The following is a 21504-nucleotide window of genomic DNA, read 5'->3' as shown; positions in this document are numbered from 1 at the left end:
ACTGAACTCTGAAAGTAAACAACTACGAAGAGCTATGGAACACTGAATGTGAAAAGTGTTACACCAATCACAAGCATCATTCATTAATACAACTTATTACTAAAATATACCTGATCTGAAACAGATTCTTCATTCAAGACATTTTCTTCACTCTTTCCCAGTGGTGAACTTGAAAGTTCAGTGTCATAAGTAGTTTTTAAAAATCCTCAACTGTGCAATATAGTGCTACATAAAACAGAAGCTGAGTTTATTTTATTAGAAAGTTAAATACTTTTTACATGTGCTTAATTTAGAAGTAAGCTCCATGCATGCAGTGCAAAAATGTTTTCTATACCAACATATTTGGACAAGGATACAGGTTAGCAATATCGTATGGTCCTCTCAGTTCCAAATGCTGCAGATAAGAAAAAGACGTTAATATCCTGATTTTTAAAAGAATCAATTTTTGGCACAAACATTTTGCACACTTCATAAAGCATATCTATCTTGGGTAGCTTTCTCAAACTTTGCCATATTGTTTTGTTCATTGTCATGATCTGGGCAACATTGGCAGGGCCACATTTGTTGTCTACTTCTATTTGCCCTAAAATAGCAGTAGTGAACCTCTCTTCAGCAATTGCTCCTCTGATGGAGTGGTTTGCCAGGACACTTGATGTGGAATTACAATTACATTGTATTTGGGGTTCCAGTCACTTGAAAGCCAGATTGGCAGATTTCCTTCCCTAATGGGCATTAGTGGTTTTGAGGATAATCAGCTGATTTCATTCTTTATAGATGCTAACCCACAGGTTACTGAATTTATCGAATTCAATTTCGCCTCAGTTCATGGTAGGATCTGAGCTCATAGCCTGTGAATTGCTCATTTATTACTGTAACCAGTAATGCACACAAATTATCAATTGACACTTTTTCATAACCGATAAGCTAACTTGAAGGGCATTTCGTATAGTATCAGGTGCCGACAACACTGGAGAGTGAGTTAAAGAAAATGTCAGGAACTAGATAATACAGTTTTATAAGTGCCCTCCAAAGGCAGTAGGTGGGTGCTCCCCAGATAAAAAATGTGGAGGGCAACCCCCAACTACCCCAAATTCTTGATTCGCATTCTCAGTGGAGATGGTTTTGTGGGAAAAGTGTCATTTTGTAAACTTATACCTCAGGCAATGCTAAGCTTAGGTTTTAAAAGTCTGAATTTGTAAAAAGAAAGAAATACAAGGTAATAAAGAATTTCAGTCTAAGTTCTGGAGAAGAATGGGTTGCAGTAGGAGACTGCAATGAGTCCTGATTTCAACACAGTAGGAATGCAGGGTATATCAACATAGTAGGAATATAGGAGTGTGAAGGATTCAATAGTGCCACTTAATATTTAAATATTAAGTTAAAACTATGATCCATGTTAAACTCAAATGCCCAGCTCTCTGTTCTTGGAACCAAAATCAATAACTAACTTTATAGTAATTTATTTAAAGAAAACACTGTAACTTCACCATGTGAATATACTGATGGAGATATCTACTACATGAAGGTGCTTGTACGTGTGACTTACAATCCAGAAACAGATCATCCTAAATTACTGCATCTCAGCAACTTGAGTCTCTTAATTAAAATATCCTGCAGTTATCTTTGCTACAGTGCTATTCCAGCCTACCTACTGTTAATACTGTTACTGTTTTTTGAAGTGGTCAGCTGTGCAAAAATATTAACCTTTTCAGAACAAATTGTGCAATAGCATTGGCTTTAGGATCATTAGCATTGCTTTAATAATTTATAATGAATATCTTGCTCTTGCAAAATGGTTCAAATATAGTGCTTCAAACACAGTGCAAAGCTGATCAAGTACACAGGTCCTGCCTTGCCTATGAATAACAAATTACTGTAAAAGGTATCACTGCTCCGGTGGCAGACAACTTATCACAGAGATAATAGGAGCCAAAATGTAAAGAATCAAATTTATGTATGGCTGAAGACACAATATTGGATTAAAAATCAAAACCTTACCCTTTCTGCTGCACTTGACATAATTATGTTCTGAAGGAATACAAATACAAACATTACTTGCAGGATTTTACACAGTACAGGTACTGCATTTTTAACAACTGTCACTAAAACAAACAGTAACTCAATGTTTAGCAATCTCAAGTGCAAGATTTGCTTGGAAAGAATACAATTCAAAGCACTTTAGGCTAATTGAATGTTAATGGCAATGGCAAACATGTTGCCGAACTTTGCTGTCAGCAGTGAAGTGATGGTGCTGACTGCTGACCTCAAAGAAAGCTGTTCACAAAGACCTATTGATCTCTGGCGTGGATTGCCCCTTTTCTAACATTAATATGAATTGCCAAGTCAAAGTGATTTCCAGGCATTCAGCAACAGTGCTGTCATCAAGTAGGCTAAGCAGTCATTCAGTGAAGATTGTTACTCAATTTTCACAGACAAAATAAAGATCGGGACATGCACATTAGAAGCTGAACCATATAAATAGGCTTTTATGGATATTAGACTAAGGATTTCATAATGGAAAAATCTGGACATTATGCAAATATAAAATTAGTTTTCCAAGACCAGTGATGGTGTTCAGTAATTATAACACTGAATTCCATTAAAAACCCAGTTACACTTTGTGCTGATGCAAAAAGTTGCTGTTAGTTTCAAAGGATAATGATGGTGAACATTGACAGCTTTGCTGCCATTAGAACAAACAAACTGGCCACTGTGGCTTTTTATAAGTGATACAATAATTGTAATAACTTTAAAGCAACTACTATGATACATTAAAACTAGTACATCTACAGGCGAAAATGATTTTCAAGGTTTCATTCATAGTGATCCTAATTCTTTGTAAGCAATGATGATCAAAAGGTTCTATACATTACAATATTTGTGAAAGATCTTTCCAGGCAATTGGGAATAGCTAGTAGTCCAAAAGCTCGCTTAAAAAATTAAATTTGGTTTTATTATTTGGGTTCATGATACTCTCGGTTTCACAGCAACTACTTTTTAAAAAAAGAGTAAAACTATACACTAATTATGGTTCAACAAGAATCAGAATACTCCCTTTGCCTCGTCCATAATCTTGATTAAGCATCGAAAGAACAGGATAACTCTTCATGCTCACCTTTCCTTTGCATATCTGCATCAGGCTGAGTGCATTTGAAATGGTATATCTTCTCATTGTGGAGTCTTTAATGGCAGGAGAATATGCCAGTTCAAAATAAATTCCTCTCTCAATAGCCTGAAATACAATTAGTAAGTGATCAATAAAATGACCAACAATTCCATTAACGTTTTCAATGAAAGAATAGTAAGAATTCAGATCCTACCCACTCAAAAATTGATGTGGATATTTAATTTCTTCATTTCTCATCCCCATCAACTTATATTTACATAGCACCTTTAACATTAAAAAAAAAGTCTCAAGGCACTTTACAGGAGCATTATGAAATAAAGAATGACACTGGGTCACTTAAGGAAATATTAGGTCGGATGACTAAAAGCTTGATCAACGAGATAGAACTGAAGAAGTGTCTGAAAGAAGTAAAGTGAGGTAGAGCGGCAAAGGGGTGCAGAGACGATATCCCAGAGCTTGGAGCCAAAGCACCTGAAGGCACAGCCACCAATGGTGCAGCAGTTAAAAGCAGGAATGCGCAAGAGACCAGGATTAGAGGAGTGCAGATATCTGAGGGTTGTGGGATTGGAGGAGAATACAGCAATTGGGAAGGGTTGGGGGATGGTGGTGGGCGCAAGGCCATGAAGAAAACATAAAAGAAGGATGAGACTTTTAAAATGAAGACATTGCTTAGACTGGGAACCAATGTAGACTGGCGACCACAGTGATGATAGGAGAACGGGACTTACTACAAGTTAAGACACCGGCAGTAGTTTTGGATGACTTCTGAGTTTATGGACAGTAGAATGTGGAAGACCAGCCAGGAGTGGGATGGAACAGTCAAGTCAGGAAGTGACGAAGGCAGGAATAAGGGTTTCAGCAGCAGATGAAACCAAGGTGAGGTGAGGGTGACGACACTTGACATTGTGTGGCATCAAAGAGCCTTTGCAAAACGGAAGTCAATAGAAATTGGGGAAAACCCTCCACTGGTTGGAGTCGTAACTAGCAAAAGGAGGATGGGTGTAGATGTTGGCAGTCAATATCAGTCCCAGGACACCACTTCAGGAGTTCCTCAGGGTAGTGCCCTAGGCCCAATCATCTTCAGCTTCTTCATCCCTCCATGATAAGGCTAGAAATGGGAAAGTTTTCTGATGATTGCAGAGTGTTTAGTATAATTTGCAACTCCTCAGATACTGAAGCAGCCCCTGTTCATAAACATTAATACCTGGGCAACATTCAGGCTTGGGCCTGATAATTGTCAAGTTAACATTTGTGCCACAGAAGCGCCCGGCAATTACCATCTTCAACAAAAGAGCATCTGATCACCTCCCCTTAACATTCAACGGCATTACCATCACCATCCTGGGGATTACCACTGGCCAGTAACCTATCTCGATCAGTGATATAAATACAGTGGCTACAAGAGCAGGTCATAGATTGGGAATTCTGAAGCGAGTAACTCACCTCCTGAGTCCCAAAGTCTGTACACCGTCTACAAGGCACAAGTCAGGAATGCTACAGAATACACCATCCAGGACAAAGTAGTCCGCTTGATTGGCACCCGGTCCATCACCTTCAACATTCACTCCTTCCAGCACTGACGCACAGTGGCTGCAGTGTGTACCTTCTACAAGAGGCACTGCAGCAACTCACCAAGGTTCCTTTTACAGCACCTTCCAAGCCCAGAGCCTCTACCACCTAGAAGAACAAGGGCAGCAGATGCACAGAAACATTCCCAGTTGTAAATTCCTCTCCAAGCCACACGCCATCCTAACTTGGAACTATCGCTGTTTCTTCAATGTCGCTGGGTCAAAATTCTGGAACTCTCTCAAAGCACCGTGGGTGTAACCACACCAGATGGACTGCAGTGGTTTACCACCACCTTCTTGAGGGCAATTAGGGATGGGCAACAAATGTTTACTTGCCAGTGACACTCTCATGCTATGAAAGAATAAAAATGAGCTGAGACAGGGGTGAAGTTGGCCATGGTATGGAGGTGGAAATAAGTGCTCTTAGTGATGGTACAAATACAAGGTCGGAAGTTCATCTCTGGATCAAACATGGCATCAATATTGTGAGCAGGCTGGCTTAATCTCAGACTGTTGCCAGGGAGAGAGATGAAGTCTGTAGCTAGGGAACAGAGTTGAAGCAGGGTCCGAAAACAATGGCTTCAGTTTTCCCAATATTTAATTGCAGGAAATGTCTGCTCATCCAGTACTAGATGTTCAAAAAGCAGTCTGATAATTGAGAGCACTGGGTGTCATCAGCGTACATGAACAAATAATCGTGGATAAATTCTGGAATACATACTTTTCTGCTTAGAAATTGTAGAAATCTTATAACAAATCCAATTCTACTAAAAACTGACCCATTGGTATAATCAGAAAATTGAAGGAAAAATGACAGGATCACAGAAATTTCAACTTTGCAGGGTGGTCTACTGCAACTGCGCTGTAGCCATCCAGTCCATTTCATTTCTCTGCCTCACCATAACCCTTTTTATTCTTCTATTCAAAGAGTTATCCAATTCTTGTCAAATTACATAAGTCTCTGCCTCACTAGCCACTTAGGTCCAAGTATTTCATGTGAAAATCTCCAAACTTTCCCATCATTCTCCTAGTAATATGCTACTACTCCTTTGGTCCCCTAATAATACCAAGTTTATAACCTCTTGTTACTGATTCACCAGCCAAAAGAAACAATATTTTACTATTTACCTTCTCAAAACCTTTCATACCTTGTGTAACAATCAGATTTCCCCATCTCCTTTAATGTTCTCTATTCTGGTTAAAAACTGTCCCAGTTTTCTAAGTACAACCGCTTCATAGGTATGACTGCTCAATTCTGGGCATAATTCTATTGAATCTTCACTGTACCTTTGTCATAACCTTATGTTGCCCTGAGCTGCATGCACATTGTATTCCAACTGTGAGCTAAGCAATGTTTTATATAAATTCAAATTAACTCCTTGTTTTTATATACCATTCACTTTTATGTAAAATCCAAACTCATTCCGAAACCAAACTAAATTGTATTTCACTTTAACGTAACACAATTTTCAAACTTTCGTGTGGCGTATTCCCTCTCTTCCTTTACAAAAATATGATTAAATGCAACTGCTGAAGTATTAGAGCTGTGTTTTGACACAGAACAAGTGTCAAATAGCACAACTATACTTACGGGTACAAATTTGAATGATGTCGCAACAGCTACATTCGTGAATGCAAACAATTTATTCAGGGATTTAAGACTTCAATGAGCCTTTGTTATTTGAAATAAAACAAAAGCTAAAGTCAAAAACACTATGATGATATTCAGGAGTAGAGTGGGAGATGATCAGTCTCCTGGAAAATAATAAGTAATCCTTATGCTTCTAACCTCAAATCCAAATTAAATGTTTATATTAGCCATCTTCACTTCAGTTGAAGGACCATTAATCATAGCCATTTGATGATGCACTGAGAAACTTTCTTGGCTCCAAGCACAGACAGGAGAGATTACTTCCTTTAGAATTGTTTTAAGGGAAAAAAAATAAAAGAATAAATTGCAATTCAAATACTAAGAGCAGATTAGTCATCAACAATTAAAGTGCACTGAACTTGAAACATGGCCAATTAATTGAATTAGGGAATAATAACACAGGAGAAAAGCTAGTTATTTATACGTCTGTAGCAACAGCACCCTCTGAAGGAAGCTTTTCATAGTGCTTCCATCTCAAATTTTGTGCATTAAAAGCACTTTTATTGGTTTGACGTATATCAGAGAACTTAAGTGTGCCTATAAATAAAGCAGGGTATATGCAGCATTCTCGTCTGCCACTGGGGGGCTGCATGCGAAAGTGTGGGACGTACCATCAGCACTATAGTTTTGCTACCTATTGTCTTGACTTGTACTCTTGGAGTGTGGTTTCCTTTTGGGATTGTGCAATTGACCCTATGGCAGCTATGGTGTACTAGTCATTTACACACACACACAGACACACAAAAGAACTGCAGTTGTTTAAAAACAACAATGTATAGTAAAATGCAGATCATCAAAAAGTCAGATTTACCATTATAACCTTACTTTCCCCCACCCCATACATTATCAGCAAATACACTCTGCTGATTCCGAATGGGTCATGTAGGAGGGTGATCACATGGGCTGCAGGTCAATGATATAAAATGCAGACAATTTAAAAAGTTGCAGTTGCTTAAAGTGCCAGACACACCATTGGCCAGATACAACTTGAGTGGAAGAAACTGTACAGTGTACATTGAGACAGATGGCTGAGGCAGTAGAGAGGCCTAGGGAAAAGAAAACACTGTTTTAAAGTCAGCACCCGAGGGATAAGGGTGATATAAGTACAACAAAAGGTTGCCATTTTTGGTAAGGGAGCAGACCCCTTAAAAGTCTCCTTCTAGGATATCCTACAATATCAGGCCCGGATGAAATGTATCCCAGACTGTTGAGTGAGACAAGGGAGGAGATAGCAGGGGCGTTGCGTTGGCAATAATTTTCAATGCCTCCCTGGCCACAGGAGAGGTGCCAGGGGACTGGAGGACAGCCAATGTGGTACTGTTATTCAAGATAGGAGGAAGGGATAAACCAGGGAACTACAGGCCAGTCAGTCTAACCTCAGTCGTGAGGAAACTATTGGAAGCAATTCTGAGGGGCAGAATTAATCTACACTTGGAGATGCAGGGATTAATCAAAGACAGTCAGCATGGTTTTGTTAAGGAGAAGTCATGTCTGACCAATTTGACTGAATTTTTCGAAGAGGTGACCAGGTGTGTAGATGAGGGCAATGCATTCTAATTCAACGCAGTCTAATTAGACTTCAGCAAGGCTTTTGATAAGGTCCCGCATGGGAGACTGATAACGAAGGTAAGGGCCCATGGGATCCAAGGCAATTTGGCAAATTGGATCCAGAATTGGCTGAGTGGCAGGAAGCAAAGGGTGATGGTCGAGGGGTGTTTTTGCGACTGGATGCCTGTGTCCAGTGGGGTTCCACAGGGATTGGTGTTGGGTCCCTTGCTGTTTGTGCCTTAGATTACAGGAGGATATAGATGGGCTGGTCAGATGGGCTGATCAGTGGCAAATGGAATTTAATCCGAATAAGTGAGGTGATGCACTTGGGCAGGACAAACAAGGCACGGGAATACATGATGAATGGTAGGACCCTGGGAAGTACTGAGGATCAGAGGGACCTTGGTGTGCTTAAGGTAGCGGGACAGGTAGATAGGTGGTTAAGAAGGCATATGGGATACTTGCCTTTATTAGCCAAGGCATAGAATATAAGAGCAGGGAGGTTATGCTGGAATTGTATAAAACGCTGGTTAGGCCACAGCTAGAGTATTGCATGCAGTTCTGGAATCCACATTATAGGAAAGATGTGATCGCACTAGGGAGTGTACAGGGGAGATTTACCAGAATGTTGCCTGGGCTGGAGAGTTTTAGTTATGAGCAGAGATTGGATTGACTGGGGTTATTTTCCCTGGAGCAGAGGAGATTGAGGGAGGACATGATTGAGGTGTGCAAAATTATGAAGGGCATAGATAGGGTAGACAGGAAGGAACTTTTCCCGTTGGTAGAGGGATCAATAACCAGGGGGCATAGATTTTAGGTAAAGGGCAGGAGGTTTAGAGGGGATGTGAGGAAGCATTTTTTCACCCAGAGGGTGGTGGGAATCTGGAACTCACTGCCTGAAAGGGTGGTAGAGGCAGAAACCCTCATAACATTTAAGAAGTATTTGGATGTGCACTTGCAATGCCATGGCATATAAGGCTATGGGCCTAGTGCTGGAAAATGGGATTAGAATAGTTAGGTACTTGTTTGACCGGCGCAGACTCAATGGGCCAAAGAGCCTTTTTCTATGCTGTAGACCTCCATGACTATGTAGCAGAACAGATGAATGTTATTTCTCACGTGCACGATAAATGAAGAAAGAGTTTACCATATTGAGGACTTATGCCAAGTTAGGTGTAGCCTGAATATAGCTGCTTCAAGCCTGAATATAGCTGCTTCAAGTGTTAAATAACATGCCTGGATTATAAGCTTTCACTTTAAACAGCTCTATCTTGACTCTGATGGTAGTTTTGAAAGGTAGAAAAGACCCAAGGAAAGGGAGTGGTTGATGATGTTAGCGAGCAGTGGACTGACAGATGGTAACACAGCAAGGATCTGGGTATGGTGGAATTTATTTAATAGATCTGAGGAAATTAAATTTAGAAATTACTGCTAATGAAGGTGGACAGAAATTGCAATATGTGACAGGGTGAGGGCAGATATTAGAAGTGATGGAGTCTGATTAAGTAGCAACATTTTGGAAGGTTCTAACCTTCCAGAATGATCCTAGATAGCGATATTGGTTAAAAAAAAGAGGGACAATAACTTTTAAGGGGGTCAAACCTGTTGTGGCACTGCTCAATCAGAACAGTCAGGAGGCAAATGTGTTTAAACCTATGCTTCGCCGATTTGAGATGTTGAAAATTAGGCTTCTCTCTATCTACCCCATCTTCAAAACTTTGATCAAGCCACCTTAACCTTCTAAATTCCAGGGAATATAACTCTAATTTATGTAATTTCTCCTAATTTAGCCCTTGGAGGCCAGATATCACACTGATAAATCTATTCTGTGCTGGCTCCAAGAGCAATATATTTTTCCTAAGATAAGGTGCTGACAACTGCTAACAGCATTCGAGATGTGGTCTAACCAGGGCTTTGTATAACTGAAGCATGACTTCTACCCTGTAGTATTCTAGTCCTCATGATATAAAGGCCAGCAATAAAATTAGTCTTTTTGATTATTTTCTGACCGGTTCATGATATTTTAATGATCTATGTACCTGTGTCCCAAGTCTCTTTGGACCTCCACTGTTAAGATTTTCGTCATTTAGAAAGTACCCTCTTCTACCTTCTTTTTAGATCCAAAGTGGATGTCTGCATATTTACCTATATTGAAATCCATTTGTCAAAGTTTTGCCCATTCACTTAATCTATCAATAACTGTATGCTCGCACTTACATTGCTTAGAATGCCACTTACATGTGTGTCATTAGCAAATCTGGACATAGTGCTTTCCATACCATCATCTAAGTCACTTATGAATACAGTGAACAGTCAAGGTTGCAACACTGCTCCTTGTCACATGTTGCCAATTAGAATGCCTGCCCATTATCTACTCTGTCTCCTGTTGTTCAGCCAATTTCCTAATTAGGTCAATAATTTGTCATCAACTTTAGCTAACAGTCTCTTATCAGGGACTTTACCAAATGCCTACTGCAAGTCCATATAAATAGTATCCATAGACATTTTCCTGTCGACAACTTTTATTCACCTCTTTAAAAAATTCAATCAGGTCCATCAGGAATGATTTACCCATTACAAATCTATGCTACGTCTCTCTGATCAGCTCAAAATTTTCAAATCATCCTATCCTTAATTATAGGCTCTAATAACTTCCAAACAACAGATGTTAGACCAACTAGTCTATAATTGGAAGGTCTTCCTCTCAGCTTTCTTAGTCCAAACATAGACAGAAGAGATGAATTCACGAGGTGAGGTGAGGATGACTGCAAAATTTGACATCAAGGCAACATTTGATTTAGTGTGGCATCAAGGAGCCCTAGCAAAACTGCAGTCAATGGGAATCAGGGAGAAAACTCTCCACTGGTTAATCATATCTAGCGTAGCCACAGGTGGTGGTTGTTGAGGTCAATCACCTTCGTCCCGGTACATCGCTGCAGGAGTTCCTCAGGATACTCTCCGAGGCCCAATCATCTACAGCTGTTTCATCAATTACCTTCGCTCCATCAAAAGGTATAAGTGGGAGTGTTTTCGTATGATTACACAATGTTTAGCACCATTCATGACTCTTCAGATACTGAAGTAGTCCGTGTCCCTACGCAGCAAGGTCTGGACAACATTCAGGCTTGGGCTGATAAATGGCAAGAAACATTCATGCCACACAAGTGTCACACAATGATCATCTCACAAGAGAGAATCTGACCATCTCCCATTGACATTCAATAGCATTACCATCACTGAATCACTGAACCTATTAACAACATAAATTGACCAGAAACTGAACTGGATTAGCCAAATGAATACTGTGGCTACAAGGGCAGGCCAGGGGTTGGGAATTCTGTGGCAAGTAACCCATCTCCCGCTTCCGCAAAGCTTGTCCGCCATCTATACGGCACAAGTTTGGAGTGTGCTGGAATGCACTCCACTTTCCTGGCTAAGTGCAGCTCTAACACTAAAGAGCCTCAACATCATCCAGGACAAAGCAGCATACTTGACTGTCACCTCATCCACCACTTTGAACATCGATGCATAATGACAGCAGTGTGTACCATCTACAAGATGCACTGAAGCAACTCACCAAGGTTACTTTGACAGCACCTTTCAAATGCACGACATCTACCATCTAGAAGGACAAGGGCAGCAGATGCATGGGAACACCACCACCACTTGCAAGTTCCCCTCCAAGCCACACATCATCCTGGCTTGAACTATATTGCCATTCTTTCACTGGATCAAAATCCTGGAACTCCCTCCCTAACAGCACTGGGGCATACCTACACCACATGGACTGCAGTGGCTGAAGAAAGTGGCCTAGCCAGTGATACCCGCATCCCGTGAACAAATAAATAAAAGACAAATAGCAAAATGATGAGCGCAATTTTTCAATTTAAAGAACATTTTCCGAATTGGAAGATTATAGCTAGGGCAACAGCTATGCTCTTACCTAATTCCTTTAAAAGCTTGCGATGGAAATCATTTGTCCTGAGGATGTCATTCATAAGTGTCAATATTTTCTTCATTACTGTTGTTTTGCTTATGCTAATTTGGGTGAGCTCCTGTCCCTGATTCAATATTAGTTTCTCAGGAAATCCAGCATGCTGATCTCTGAAAACTGAGGTTTTCCACCCACGGTGGTTGACAGGGCCCGTAAATCTGCCCTCACACCTTCCTCTCCCTCCCAGAAACATGATAGGGTCCCCCTTGTCCTCACTTATCACACCACCAGCCTCCGCATTCAAAGGATCATCCTCCGCCATTTCCGCCAACTCCAGCATGATGCCACCACCAAACACATCTTCCCTTCACCCCCCCGGCGGCATTCCGCAGGGATCGTTACCTCCGGGACATCCTGGTCCACTCCTCCATCACCCCCTACACTTCAACCCCCTCCCACGGCACCTTCCCATGCAACCGCAGAAGGTGCAACACCTGCCCCTTTACTTCCCCTCTCCTCACCGTCTAAGGGCCCAAACACTCCTTTCAAGTGAAGAAGCATTTCACTTGCACTTCCCTCAATTTAGTCTACTGCATTCGTTGCTCCCAATGCGCTTTCCTCTACATTGGAGAGACCAAACGCAGACTGGGTGACTGCTTTGCAGAACACCTTCGGTCTGTCCGCAAGCATTACCCAGACTTCCCTGTCACTTACCATTTCAACACTTCACCCTGCTCTCATGCCCACATGTCTGTCCTTGGCCTGCTGCATTGTTCCAGTGAAGCTCAACGCAAACTGGTGGAACAGCACCTCATCTTCCGACTAGGCACTTTACAGCCTTCCAGTCTGAATATTGAGTTCAACAATTTTAGATCATGAACGCTCTCCTCCATCCCCCCCCTTTCCGAGCCCCCCTTTTTTTCCCAGTAATTTATATAGATTTTTCTTTTCCCACCTATTTCCATTATTTTTAAATGTATTTCCATCCATTGTTTTATCTCTACCTTTTAGCCTTTTTCGATTCCTTCACCCCACCCCACCCCCACTAGGGCTATCTGTACCTTGCTTGTCCTGCTTTCTACCCTTAATTAGCACATTCCTTAGATAATATCACCACCTTTAACACTTCTTTGTGCTTTTGTCTGTGACATCTTTTGGTTATCTCCACCTATCACTGGCCCTCTACCCAGCTCTACTTGTTCCACCCCACCTTAAACCAGCTTATATTTCACCTCTCTTCTATTTTTACTTAGTTCTGTTGAAGGGTCATTCGGACTCGAAACGTTAACTGTGTTTCTCTCCGCAGATGCTGCCAGACCTGCTGAGATTTTCCAGGTATTTTTGTTTTGGATTTCCAGCATCCGCAGTTTTTTGCTTTTATGCTGATCTCTTCCTCTATTGTAAATACTGACACAAAGTAGTTATTCAACATCTCTGCAATTTCCATATTTGAATTTGGCAATATCACCATTATCAATTGTCAAGGGGCCTACAGTGCTCTTGGCCACTCTCCTTTTCCTAATAAAACAATAATTGTGGCAATTTTAATATTCCTTGCAAGTTTCTTTTCATACCTTTTTTTTGTAGTTCTTATGTGCTGAAACGTGGGGAAAGTTTCAGATGAGTAAAGGTGTAAGCCAATGTGGAATACACACTCATGGGTCATGCCACAGTATTAGAGTTAAGGTGGCTTTAGTGAAGGGAAAGCAACCAGTGCAATTGAGCTAGGTTTCATTGGCAAACTCAGCTAGAGATAAGGTGTGAATGTAGGAGCCTAGCTCAAGAGAGCATTCTATAACTGGCCTGTGAAAATTCATTCTGGTAGCTGGAGTCCTGCCAAGGGAATTGACAGGATTGAGGGCGGGAAGTAGAAAGGGAGACAAGAAAGAAGCTGGAAAATTGACCCCTAAGTACTGCGTGGGTCAGGTGTGCACAGGGAAAGGAGTATTGCAGTTTACATGACTGCAAGAAAACTGGCTGCAATGGTTATGCTGGGGGGTTCCCTAGGTAGGAGCAAAAAGCTGTGAACCTAGCCAAAGGAGTCTCAAGTCTGGGATAACATCAGGATATAGGGTCAATAGGAGAGTATTAGTGAATGGGTAAAAGGATGAAGCTTTGGAAGAGGAGTGTGCAAAGGGGCAAGTTCACAGTGAATTGTTCAAAAAAGGGTGTAAAGCCCAGCAACTACAGGCAAGTATAATTTTAGCGGTATTGAATTTTTTAGAAACAATGACTTGGGACAAAATCACTTGGGCAAATGCAGGCAATTAAGGGCCAGCATGGATTTGTTATGGACAAAGTTGTATTCAACTAATCTGCTTGAGAATTTTTAATGAGATAACAGAGTGGATGAGGGCATGCAGTTGATGTGGTGTACATGACTTCCAAAAGGCATGATTAAAATGTCGCACAACAGACTTCTGAGCAAAGTCGTAGCCCATGGAATAAAAGGGACAGTAACAACATGAATATGAAATTGGCCGAGTATCAGGAAACAGTAGTGGTAAATGGTTGCTTTTCGGACTAGAAGAAAGTTTATAGTGCAGATCCACAGGGGTTGATGTTAGCACCCCTGCTCTTCCTGATCTAGATTAATGGCCGAGACCTTGGTGTTTAGGGCACAATTTCAAAATTTGCAGACAACACAACTTGTAAGTATTGTGAACATACAGGACCTGCTGAGTTTTTCCAGGTAATTCTGTTTTTGTTTTGGATTTCCAGCATCCGCAGTTTTTTGTTTTTATATACAGATTAGTGGAATGGGCGGTCAAGTGGCAAATCAAATTTAATGCAGAGAAACATAGAGCGATTCATTTTGGTAGGATAAATGTGGAGCAACAATATAAAATAAAGGATACAATTTTAAAGGGAATGCAGGTACAGAAGGGCCTGTGGCAATATTTGCATACAAATCATTGAAAGGTACAGGGCAAGTTGAAAAGGTGGTTAATAACACATACAGGATCCTGGGCTTTATAAATAGGAGCATAGAGTGCAAAAGCAAGGCATAGAGTACAAGACTTGAAACGTTAACCCTCCTACTCTCTCCACAGATGCTGCCAGACTTGCTGAGTTTTCCCAGAATTTTCTGTTTTTATTTCAGATTTCCAGCATTCTCAGTATTTTGCAGTTATTTTAGAAGTTATAAACTTTTATAAAACACTGGTTCAGCCTCAGTTAGAATACTGCGTCCAGTTCTGGGCACCAGACTTTAGGAAGGATGTAAAGACATTAGAGAGGGGGCAGAAAAGATTCACAAGAATGGTTCCAGAGGTGAGGAACTTCAGTGACATAGATTGGAGAAGCTGGGGTTGCTCTCCTTGGATGATAAAGAAGAGAAGAAATATGATGAGGTATTCAAAATCATGAGGGGTCTGGACTGAGTAGATATGGAGAAGCCATTCCCCTAAGTGGGAGGATCGAGAACCAGAGGGCCCAGATTTAAGGCAATTGGCAAAAGAAGCAATGACAACAATAGGAATTTTTATTTTTGTTTTTTTACGCAGTGAATGGTCAGGATCTAGAATGAACTGCTTAAGTGTGTGGTAGAGGCAGATCCAATCATGACATTCAAAAGCAAATTGGATCATTATCTGAAAATGAAAAAAAATGTAGGTCTATGGGGAAAAAGGAGGCAGATTGAGCCTAGGTGCTCTTGAAGAGAGCCAGCATGCATATGATGGGCAGAATGGTCTCCTTTTGTGTTGCAATTATTCTATAATTCTAGAAACGGGAAGGGTGACAGAGGGGGCTGAAGGGCAGTGCAGCTCTGGTGCAGAATAACAAGGAATGAGCAGGCATGGAGAGCCATGGAGAGACACAGAATAGTAATGTATAAACAAAGTGTGAAATTATTCTTCAAACAATTACTTCATTGTAGTAGTTAAGAGTTTGAAGCTGCCTGATATATGGGTCAAATCACGGTGTAATTTAATGTGAAAAGGCAGAATAGAACCTATGATTTATGTAAAAATCTGCCATCAGGCAAATGAGTAGCCAGATGAACTTTAGAATGGATAAATTTAGGATGATGCATCATTCCACAAATGGTGACACTGCTGAGGGCAATGGGCATTAGTACCTCAACATTTAACATGTCCAGACACCAAGCAGCAGTTATTAAAAAAGCAAATTAAATGTTGAATTACACTGCTGGAAAAGTGGAGGACTAGTCAGTGAAAATCATGCTAAAACTATATAGGGTTTTGGTCAGACCACAATGAGTACTATATTCAGCTTAAGTAACTGAGACTTGAAGGACACATTCAAGATGTGACAAAAAAGGAGTCACAATGCTAATCCCTTAGTATTGAGGAAAGACTGTGAAGTACTCGGCTTTCCAGCGTTGAAAATAAGTGACCTTGAATCCACCTCAAAAGAACTTAGAGAGTAAATGGTACGCAAGACAGAAAAGGTAAACCCCGAACACTAATTCAAATCAAACCATTCTAAAAAGATAAAATGACATATTCTGACTGAAAAAAAATGCCAACTTAAGACTGATGCCAGAAACGTTTCTCCAGAGTGAAGAATATATGGGGCTGGTTTGCTCAGTTGACTAGATGACTAGTGTGGTGAAGAATAATGCCAACTGTGCATCCTTGTACCAGCTGAGGCAGTTCATGGGGCCTTCCTCCTCACATTGCCCCAAAGTGATATAGCAACTCAATGAGGAGAGAGAATGAAGAGAGAGAGAGAAAATATATGAAATGGAAAAAGTAGAATTGCAGGGACAACCACTTGAAATCATTAGCAGTTCAATTCTGTGATAATGGATTTCCTGCCCCCAAACTCTCTTTTGGTTGGATGAAGAGTAGCTGAGTTAGTCTCTTTGCCAATATCTCTCTCATGCTGGGTGGTTTGGGCTCATTCCTCTGAAATGCACCTCATGTATTTCTATTTCCATTTCTGTTTGCTCGTCAGCTTAGTTATGATCAGGAACTCAATGAACAGAAAGCTGCAGATGTAAACCTGCACCCTATTACTTTGTGCACTGCCACAAAGAAATCAACTCGCTGTACCACTAACTGAACTTACAACTTCAATTGGAAAAGAAATACTAAACACCCAAATCTCTTGGACCATCCAATCAGGTTTTGTAAAACCTTATAAACAAATTAGGAAGTAAATAACTCAGCCAATTACACAAACCATTCATGGTTGTAATGAGTTTCCAACAGTGTTGTACTTTCTTTGTATGAGCAAATTTAAATATTATAGGGGCTAATACTATCTCTTCAGAATCAATTTGATCAAACAGCCTCAAGAAAACAGACACTAACATATGGAAATGTTACAATTAAATACTAATTCTATGGAAGGCTAGGCACGGTTAGAGAAATGTCATTAAAAGTATCAACATATAATTTGTGATTAACTTTTCTGTAACTTGAGACTTTCTAGTTCAATAAAGAACACATTTAATCAATATATAATGTGTGTATAAATAGAAGGGCAGTATACAGTATAGGGCCTTACTCAGGCTACAGTTTCCTTTACCAAGCTCTCCCTCCTCATGATTTAGTGTGTTTTCTGTACTAGTAGCTTGATATTCAAAAGGTGAACCTCAGATAATATCATGATTCATATTCCAGTCTCACAGTTGAACAAATACAGTGCTATAGGTTAAATACTTACTGCGTAAAATACTTTGCATCCTATTCTTTACTGCTTATTGATGTAAATTTGCCTTTATGCTCCATATTGAAGGTCCCCTATTTTTTGTTACATTTTTCATATAAAATGGCCATTTTGTCAAATGTTAAAGGTTTACTAATAATCTATCTATGCTGTACAAATAGTACTTACCCCATTGACAGAAGGCCGTCTGAAATGGTATGATTGTTTTTCTATCACATTAATACAAATTAAGTCGATATCCAAGGTCATACAAGCTACCTGTTAAGAAATAAATTATGTCACAAAAATATTTGATAAAAATGAGGTCCAACATAGTAAGTTATACTTAATGAAACAGGATCTTCACAGTTCTGCCATATTTAGAGAAATTACTTTTTGGGAATGGGAATGAAGAGGACAGCACTAGGAATGAACAGCTTTTAAAAAAATAAAAATTACTATTTCATCTCTGGAGAAATGGAACAAAATTGTCATTCTTTATGTTGCTATTTCTCTTTTACATCTTTTCACTACATTTCTCACACATTTACTTGGGTTGTTGATTTATCTACTGTCAACCCTTTCTTACTCATTAGTTGTCTCTCTGCATGGGATACCACATATTTCATTAATGATGCACTTAATTTCTGTCAAATCAAGGGTATGCAGCATGATAGCAATGAAGATGGTTCAATGGGATCAGACAAGATCACATTGGGCTGGGAGCCTGCTGGATCATGTATACGAGAGGGAGGGAGAGCGCAAAGAGAGATGGGGCAAGCATGGATTAGAGGAGTTATGGTAGGAGGGGAGATGGTGCCTGGTATATGAGGGACAGTAGTGGAGGGAGCCAGGGTTTGGAATTACTTAAGATGGGTCAGGAGAATTAGATTATGTGGTTTCAGACTACTTTGAAAGGCAAAGGTTGGGAATGAGTGGTGGCTTGTGGAATGTAGAAAATGAAGGGGAGGAACAGGTCTTGGGTACAATCAATCATCCATGTGAGGGAGAGGGTGTCATGTGCACCCAATTGCTTGGAGGGGGTAGCAGTTGCAGGTGTCTGTGACATTGATCCTGGATTCACACTGCTGGGGAATAGGGTAATTGGGATGCATAAGCACTCAAGGGAAAAATGGGGCATTCATGGGTACTATCAAGTGCAAACCAATATCTGGGAGCTCAGTAGCACAGACAGATAGACTGGACATCAGATAGAGTAATCTGCTGTGATCGCCTTGACAAAAGATTCATAGAATATGTAGAGGCCTGTAAAGTTGCAGTGCCCTGCTGTGCCCAGGCATATAAATAGTACAGAGGTGACAGGCATGTAGAGATGCTGCAAATTGAGAAAGGAAAAGTAAGTTAGCCTGAGGAACCCAATGAAGGAGGCCTGGATGTAGATTGTTGAAGGCGGTAAAGTGGAAAGGAACGTTTTGTGAATACTTGAATCTTTTTACAAGTTTATGAATTTTGTTTAAGGGATTTGATTGGCAACCATGGTTCAGCTTTATTTTCCAATGAATGATTCTTCTTCATTTAAAAATAGTTAGCTTTGGTTTGAAAAGAAAACACAATGATCATCTCAAACATGTCAATCAGCTGGCAACAGACCTATTTCAGTTGCTCTATGAATGCATTGAACATTTCACTTTGTCATATAAACCAGATGCATAAAAGTAACATTTGTATAAAAATAGCAATATAAAAAATAGAAAATCTTAAGCAACGTAGTATAATTATTCTATATCCACACAAGGTAATTTCTAACAAGGGTTAAATAATTGATTTGACAGTCCCAAAAATATAACTCATACTTGCAGAATGTAGGGAAATGCATATATCTATATTATTCATAGACATGGCTAATTACTAATAGTATTTCAAGTCAACACTTGAAATACTACAGAATTTTAGGAGGCATGGTTATACATAGTTTCAATAATTTGAATCTATAGAAGAAATTTTACTCTAGCTTGCCAGGAATCACTCAGTTCCTGGGTGCAAAATGGACAAGAAAATGGATGGACACATCATCAGGTTTCCACTTGTAGCAGAGAAAAATAGTGCTTGTTATCTATGGCAATATCACTATGCTAAGTGGCCACCTATTCTTAACAGCACTGAGGACAACACCGTGAGTCCAGCAACAACCTCACTCACATCAGAGGATCTGAGATGGGGGCATACAGCAAGAAGGTACAGTGGGGAAAATGGCAAGCATTTTTTAAAACTATTACAACATTAGATAATATCTTTGAGGATGGAGTTCTTCTGGCTGCTCTTTTCACACAGACCAAGAGGTCCAGCAGCTGGCAGTCATTGCCAGTGTTGCAGGCCTGCAGGACCTACAGCCTTTCATCTGTTTCCAGGATCTAGGCCCTTCCAGTGGGCAGGCCAATGCTGGAAGGACATCCAAGCCTATAAAGATCACCCAAGACAAAAAACATAGTCCGTTTCAGATTGTGGCAGACACAGTCAGGGGGAAGGGGAGACAGGAAATTGGCTCATATTTGTTTATTGCATCCATCAGTTTCACTATTGATGCTGAAAAAATAAAACATTTGTAAATTCTAGATTAGCAGAATTTGTTTGAAAGGTGGTGTGGGGAACCTTTTTCTTGCCACAGGTCATTCACACAATCAGTCATGGGCCACGGACACAAAATCAATTTAATTTAGTTTTTTTAAAAAAAGAGAGAATACAGAAAGGTTCAACTCACCCGCTGTTTTAATGCAATGGCTGAATTTGAATATTATATTGTTAAATATTATATATTATCCATAGCAAATTTGTAACATTGACGATAATGCTATTTTGAAGGCACTACCGTCATAGCTCTATATTTTTAGAAATCTTGCTGTGGGTTGGATTAAATTGAGCAAAAGGCTGGATCCGGACCACGGGCCGTAGGTTCCCCACCCTTTTTTAAGCCATACTCATGAATTAAACAGAAACTGAAATACATGACAAGATAATTGTTATATCCGTAGATGGATATTTGTTAATTATACTCTCTCAAATTTGGTTCACTTACATGAAACAACTTTTCTGTTTTTGGTAACACAGCCACAATGTCATATGACCTGGTATGTGGGGAGGTAGTTCTCTGTAACCAAATAATTGTGTTTTAATTATCAGGACGGAACATTATCTTCGTTCAAATGAAATTTCAACAAATAAAAATAAAACTGGAATATGACGAACAACAGTTTACACTTGTTTGACACTTTTCTGTCAATGTGCTTGATTTATAGCAAAACTATATTTACTTTTCTGGGGCTACCCCTGTGCCATACAGTAAGTTCGACTTACTCCTGTTTCACATTAACATCGGTAAGTTAAATGGAACCTATAATCTTGTTGAGCGTTGCGAGATTTGTTTTAATGATATTTCCATGTGACCCATTCGGGGCCATTTTGGACTAGCCTCTCTTGCTCTCTAACTCCGACTTGCAGCCTCTACCCATGCCCAAACCTCCACCTTGCAGCTTCTCCTTCTGCCCAACCTCTGACTTGCGGCCTCGACCCATGACCGACTTCTCCCCATGTCCAACCCACCCACGCGCCGAACCTCCCATGAAGGTGATGAGTGGGTGCATTTAATAAAAAAAACATGGATTATATCAGCCCCAGCTTGGCACTTCATTGGGACCTGCATTTTCAGAACCCCAGAGCTCCAACTTCAGATTGGATCTGGATCTTGAACAGGAATGCAGTTTCAGGAAAGGGAAATGGTGAGAGAGCGAGTCAGGGAGCAGGAAGTTGGGAGAGGGTGGCTGGGCACAGGTTGAGGCTGTAGGGTTGGGGAGGGGGTAGAGGCAAGTTGGGGAGCCAGGGCAGGAGGAAGGCTGCAAGTCGGAGGGTCAGGAACAAGGAGGGCTGCAAGTCAAAGGATCAGGGATGAGAAGGATCTGCCGTATGGAGTGGGAGGTTTGGGAAGCAGGATCAGTGACGATGGGATACTGTAAGTCAAAAATTACTTATTTTATATTTTAAATATAAGTTATTTCATGTAGGAATTTAACAACGTAAAGTATTTCAACTCACAAGGTGTAAT

At 40.3% G+C, this 21504-nt stretch overlaps 1 protein-coding gene across 2 annotated transcripts in view; it reads right to left on the bottom strand.

The window, feature by feature from the left end:
- rpp30 (ribonuclease P/MRP 30 subunit) overlaps positions 1-21504 on the bottom strand; it is a 38230-nt gene that overhangs the window by 6501 nt on the left and 10225 nt on the right. Inside the window, exons 5-9 of one of the 2 annotated variants that reach the window (XM_078565985.1) lie at positions 20482-20553; positions 17637-17726; positions 3116-3232; positions 1999-2028; positions 357-394 (exon numbers count right to left, since the gene is read on the bottom strand). In XM_078565985.1, coding sequence (XP_078422111.1) covers positions 357-394; positions 1999-2028; positions 3116-3232; positions 17637-17726; positions 20482-20553 — 347 coding nt within the window. The remainder of the gene's footprint in view (positions 1-356; positions 395-1998; positions 2029-3115; positions 3233-17636; positions 17727-20481; positions 20554-21504) is intronic. The other variant, XM_078565986.1, reaches the window with a different exon arrangement.

This window comes from Cetorhinus maximus, chromosome 20 (assembly GCF_964194155.1).
Source record: "Cetorhinus maximus chromosome 20, sCetMax3.hap1.1, whole genome shotgun sequence".
NCBI classification, from domain to species: Eukaryota; Metazoa; Chordata; class Chondrichthyes; order Lamniformes; family Cetorhinidae; genus Cetorhinus; species Cetorhinus maximus.
The sequence above is the reverse complement of the archived record's forward strand: the minus strand, read 5'-3'. Positions and strand labels throughout refer to the sequence as shown.